Source organism: Thunnus maccoyii, chromosome 23, assembly GCF_910596095.1.
Source record: "Thunnus maccoyii chromosome 23, fThuMac1.1, whole genome shotgun sequence".
NCBI classification, from domain to species: domain Eukaryota; kingdom Metazoa; phylum Chordata; class Actinopteri; order Scombriformes; family Scombridae; genus Thunnus; species Thunnus maccoyii.
In genome coordinates, this window is record NC_056555.1 from 127,669 (window position 1) to 133,712 (window position 6,044).

At 37.4% G+C, this 6,044-nt stretch overlaps 1 protein-coding gene across 1 annotated transcript; it reads right to left on the minus strand.

The window, feature by feature from the left end:
• Positions 1-768: 768 nt before the first annotated feature.
• Positions 769-4,512, minus strand: b2m (beta-2-microglobulin). Its single transcript, XM_042403728.1, has 4 exons — positions 4,362-4,512; positions 2,253-2,525; positions 1,297-1,330; positions 769-1,157 (listed from the first exon to the last, which is right to left on the minus strand). The coding sequence occupies exons 1-3, from the start codon at positions 4,423-4,425 to the stop codon at positions 1,317-1,319; spliced, it is 351 nt and encodes a 116-aa protein (XP_042259662.1). The 5' UTR covers positions 4,426-4,512; the 3' UTR covers positions 769-1,157; positions 1,297-1,316.
• Between the last annotated feature and the right edge of the window lie 1,532 nt (positions 4,513-6,044).

The following is a 6,044-nucleotide window of genomic DNA, read 5'->3' on the forward strand; positions in this document are numbered from 1 at the left end:
ATGGCCAGGCGAGCAATTACTCTAGGACTGAATGGGCGCTATTTTTAGTCCGATATCCAGCCCTTATAATACATTCATGGTATCTCTAGTGTCTTGGTAGAAATAAACATATCTTTTTTTAAAAAAGCCTTTAATTCATGTTAGCCCAAGTTTTATGTTTCCAGTTACACTATTTTGAATGTAATTTTATATTTTGTTTATTTTACTCTATTGCATTCTCAGTACCTGTAATTGTGGTGCTGATTTGTTGTCATTTTGTTTTTCCTATATGTAAAGCACTTTGTAACAGTTTAAAAAAGTGCTAAATACTATAAATGAAGTTAATTACTTATTAACACACCACCAATGTCAGTCACATCACCTCAATGTTCCCACGCTGATCCTCAACTCTGTAGATTATTTAGTGTTTTATTTCTAGTGCCATTTAAAATAGTGTGACATGTAGTATATATACATTTGGGACAGCTTTCATGAAGTGGAATAGTAGTTTTCATGTTCCATGTTCACTTTCATACAATCTGTGTGAAATGAACATTTCATAAGGCAGCTACGGAATCAGCATTAGACTGCCCAGTGAAGCACACCATATACTATAGTCTATATGTACAGCATATGTATAAAAAATATATCATGTCTGGGGGTTCTTTGTCTACCAATAATGGGTCCAGGGAGTGTTACCAATTTCTATTACATGAAACCATATCAATATCCCTATGATACATATTTGAAATGAAGAGAGTTGTGTTTTTAAAAAATGAAACATGTAGCAATTATTAAGAAGCCTTTATTTAGTAGAAGGCATTAAAAATACAGTCAAAATTGTAGAGTACACTTCTATCTAGTCCTGAAAGAACAACCCATTCATATATTATTTACCTGACCAGATATCAATTAGTTAGAAAATACAATTTAAGTCATTATAAGAAATTGGTGGCAAGCAATCTAGGCAACACACAGCTAAATTACAAGTGACTAAACAACCTGAAGCCCATGCATACTTTCATGAAAACAGTCAATTAAAATTTACAATCCCCTTAATATGATATTACTATTTGGTTCTGTGAAAAGAAAAGTGAGAATGTCCGGGAGAAACTGTGATCCTTTTGATTGAAGATGTGAGGAGTAAATGCTGCTGTAGCTGAGCTCATCTGACATTGCTGTGGACGGAGAAAATGACATCACAGTATCATACAGCAGACAACAACAAATCAACATCTGCTGTGACAATCAAATGTGACATTCCTGGTGGAGAGTGATGGAGTAGCTTCAGTGAAAGCAATGAAGAGGTGAACTCACCAAGCTTGGGCTCCACTGAGTTACATGTTTGGCTCTGTTAAAGAAAGAAAATAGCATACAGTAGTTTTTAGACACAAGCTGATAAAGAAACATTTGCATTTACCACTGAATCTTATCTCTCTGTGCATTAATATGCTTCATGATGCATTTGATTACGTTATCTCATGCATTTTTAGTTTATACAGGACAAACAACCTGATGCATTATGTATAATTGTCTCCCATTATATGCATTTTTGCTTCAGATGTGCATCAACATGCATATTTTAAAACATGTACATTTCTGTATGAATAAAATAATACAATTTTAAATTCTCTCAAAGTAACAGTATAGATAACTTTCCAGACTTGGCAAAGGTATGTGTTCTGATTTTGTAGTTTATCCTTATTATGTTAAATCATTTCTCTCTTAATGTCTCTTTTTATTGCCTACTTTGTTGACTGTATCACAAGTTGTTATATTATTTTTCCTGTTTTGAATCTTTCTACTGCTGTTGTTGTTGCATGGAGCTTATTCATGACAGAGGGAGTGTGATAATACATACATTACAAGACAAGGTTAAGGCAAACTGCATCAATGAAAGTAGTAAGTAACTGCAAACCACACATTTATTTAATAATTTTCCGATCCTAGTCGGATATCCTTCAACATAAAGTGGTTTCACTTCCGACCAGCCATTCCTTCTTTACCCACATTGCTTTCAGTTTATTCCTGCCTTTTGCCTGTCACCTGACTCTGTACTTGCGTCCCAGCCTTCCACTTCTGTTTGCCTGCCTCATCCTGTTCATTATCTATTGTTTAAATATATTTGCCTGCCTGTTTCAGGTCATTTGTCTTAACTGACTGCCTACTGTTGCTGAAAGGTATCCTGCCTATTAACTAGATAAACCTCCTTAATTCTTCTAAATCGTAGTTACGAGAACTTAACACACACATTTTGGCTGATCATAACTCACCCCAGGCATAGTCTTTAGTGCTTGTTCCATGAGTGACCTTGCAGCTGTACTTGTCTTCTCTCAGGGGGCTGAAGGCCACGCTCTTGGTCAGATGGAAGTGCCAGTCCTGTTTGAAGGCCAGGTCAGTCTGCTTGGCATCAGCGAGTTCCACTCCATTCTTCATCAGCTGGATGCTGATGTCAGGGGGGTGGAAGCCACTCACATGGCAGATCAGGGTGTTTTCCATCCCGAACTCTCCTGGTTTACTGCTGTACACCTGAACCTTGGGTGGAGCTAGAGGTAACATGGAGAAGGAAATTATGTAAATCTATCATGAACCACAGATTGCCATGTCACCTGATGCAAGACACATGAAAACACTGATCAGTATTTCTATGGGCAACAATCGGAGATGGGTGCTGTACATTGGAAGAATTTATTTTACTGATAAATTATCTACTTATTATTATTATTGTTGCTGTTGTTATTGTTATCATCATTATCATTATTATTGTCATAATCATTATTATTATCATAATCATTATTATTATTATTATCATTACTATTGTCATTATTATTATTATTGCCGTTGTTGTGGTTCTTGAGGGTGGTGGCCGTAGCGGTGGAGGTAATAATAAGTCCGGGTAATATTATATTTGCAAGGCGTCGGGGGTGGGGGATGGAGCAGGGCGTGGGGTTGGGGGGCGCCGGCCTCTCCCGACTCTTTGCCCTCTGGTGGTGTGGCCGTGGTGTTTGGCGAGGGCAGTGGGAAGTAGCTGGCTTAGGTACCTCCACTCCTACCTCTCATATAGTAAAAATTAATTAATTAATTAATAATTAATTAATTAATTAACAAAAATTGTCTCTTCCCACTGGACAGACTCTCTCCAAAATGGCCTGAAAGTGGTCAAACTATGGAGTAGACTAAATTTGGGCCATCTCCAAAACAAACAAACAAACAAAAACAAAAACAACAACAACAACAAAATACAGAGAGGGAGAAGGGGGAAAGAAGGAAAACAACAAACAATATAGGACGAATACCCCTTAGCTGGTCTTAGCTGGTCTGGTCTCTGGGCTGTAGCTGTGTTACTGGGGGGGCTGGCTGTCATATGAGAAAGTAATGGTGTCCACCCCTCCTTGGGCTCTGTGTGTTTGGCTCCACCCCCCATAGCCATATTAATTTATATTAATTAATATAAATTCAAATTGATATTAATTGATATAAATTCATATAAATATCTAATTATTTAACCCATTTTACTGTTATTGTGGCTGCCTCTGCCGCCGCCACAGTAATACTAACAAACAAGACTATTAACATTATTACTATATATTGTTGTATTGTTGTTATTATCATTATTATAATAATTATTAGCTCTCTCACGTATTCTTTCTCACCCCCCCTCCCTTTCTCACTTTCATTAACCCCCCCCCCCCCTCCTTCCCTTTTCCCTATCGCCGGTGATCACTCCATATTGCTTAGTTACTCTTTACATTTATTATCTTTTTCATTGTAATATGATGTTGTTGTTTGTCATTATTTTTGTTTGTTTGTTTGTTTGTTTGCTTGATTTGTCTTGTTTATTTGTTTTTTTTTCTTTTCACTATGTCTCGTTAACTGTATCACTAATAAAAAAAAAAAGAGAATTTAGAAATTCACACTCTGGAGTTTGGGCTGATTGAGTAAACCTGAAGACAGTATATGTGTACCTTACAGAGGCCACTGGAGGGAGTTATCACAGCACAGTTGATATTACAGGAAATCGAAACCAAGTCTAGATTGTTGAGGGGAATTCCACTGAGATTAAAATATGACGGACATGACTTATAATGTTCCTCTTTCATTCTTAAATTACCTCTTACGTTTGCATCTTGGGCTTTCTAACAGGTCATAAACAGTTTATTACAGATGAATTATCTTATTGCCGGCCTTGGTTTCTATATGTTATATATATTATCTATATGTTAGCTATTAAAAACAAACAACAAACGTACAATTAATCTGTGATGTGGTTTACTGGTAATCATCATTAATAAAGGACATTTTACCCGAGATGCTGCTTCTGGTTTTCTTCAGTGAAATGGCATAGTTTATATTGCAGCAGGTAGATCAAAAACATGACTTACTGTGTTTGGAATCCACTGCGCAGTAGACTGCCGCCAGAGCTGCGAGACACAAAAAAACCTTCATGTTTGATCAGTTCTTCTTTTGTAGTTTACAGGAGGTCTGAGCGTGCGTCTGTCCGCCTTGTTCAGAAAGCTAAAATGAAGTGAAAGTGTAGAGCAGGGCAGCATAATCCAGTGCTCTAAGACTGCCCACTACATTACACCAGCCAATCATTAATTTCCATCACACTGTTACTGGGTAAAATATGACCGAACAGGTTTGGTTTATTATGAACGGGAATGTTTCTGGAAACTCCCTGAAAACCCATGTTCAACACCCTCATAAGACTACTTAAATGCTTGGTCATAAGATATAACTTGGCCCCAATTCTGATCATTTACTTAAATATAAGAATGTTACAAGTTACAAGTATAAAATCTGTAATCTACTTGTATGGTAGTGCCTCACATTTATATAATGCATCATTTTTTTTCTACACAATTGTTATGTATTTTGTTGCATGTTGATTATTGCCTGTTTTGTCTGTCTGTATTCGTTATATCTATTAGAGTATGGCTTGCTGTTTTCACTTTCCTTTTTGTGTAAACTGTGAAAGTTCCATCATATTGTCACAAAATGGACTAAAACATTTGATAACAATAATCTAATAGCAATCCTAAATGCAGCATGAGTAACCTACTCTGTGGCACAAATCAACAGTGCTCCCTAAGTCACACTCATGGAACCCTCACTAACTTTAAATGGTGTGCATGATTAAGAGAAGGAGGGTGTGAGGGATCCAGAGTCTGTATGAGGAGTGGGACAACACTTTGCTCTGAGCATGTAAACTTGTTACACTTGTGTGTCTTAGTCAGAATACTTTGATGGCAGTCAGGTACAGTCACATCTTTAACTGTGTGCACACTTAAGGCTGGACACCCATTTGATGATGATATGAAGGAAACCATTGCCAATGTGGTAAGTGAAATTGTTCACTTAACAGTACATTAACTGGTGAGACAGTCTATGTGTAGACAGTGTACGTATGTGTTGGTCCAGACATGATGAATAAGTCTTATTACCTGGTTAGAAAACAGGCGAGATACAGAGAGAGAGAGAGAGTGTGTACACAATAGAGAGAGTGGGGGAGCATTAAAACAAAACTGAAACCAAAACATAGCTCAGCTCTGTATTTTATTGAGATTACTTACTAAATTAAAGAAGACAAATATAATTCTCGGCAACAGATTTCATACAACTATAAAGCAAGGACTCTCTGTCTGTCTGTTACAATCCAAAATATGTACTCTTCACTCCTAGGTCTCCACAGAGAAACTGGTTGGCTGCAGTATGACGCAGAGGTGGTTTTGCCTTTCATCTGAGAAAGGAGGGGATGCAGCTCTTGGCAGGTAATAAGAAACACCTCTGCTGAATAATGCATCCACACCGTAACTTTATTTCTGGTGAAATGAATCAACTGGTTTTACCAACACATATTTTGGGCTGATTTGGCTTGGCAGTTTGAATTTCATAAATGTGAGTCTTCCTGGCTGAAAAAACATGAGGATGCAATTCTTGGCAGGCAGGGGTGCCACTCGAGATTTATGGATAGAAGGGCTAAGCCCTTACCAAGGCGGTCTCCGGGGGGGAATTTTTTTGTTTAAATGGCCCCAAAATGTGTTTGTCATGAATTTTTAGAGTAG

Coding starts and splice junctions, on each gene's coding strand:
- b2m (XM_042403728.1), bottom strand. CDS start 4,425: ATGAAGGTTTTTTTGTGTCTCGCAGCTCTGGCGGCAGTCTACTGCGCA. Junction 2,526..4,361: donor CGCAGTGGATTCCAAACACA/GTAAGTCATGTT, acceptor TGTTACCTCTAG/CTCCACCCAAGGTTCAGGTG.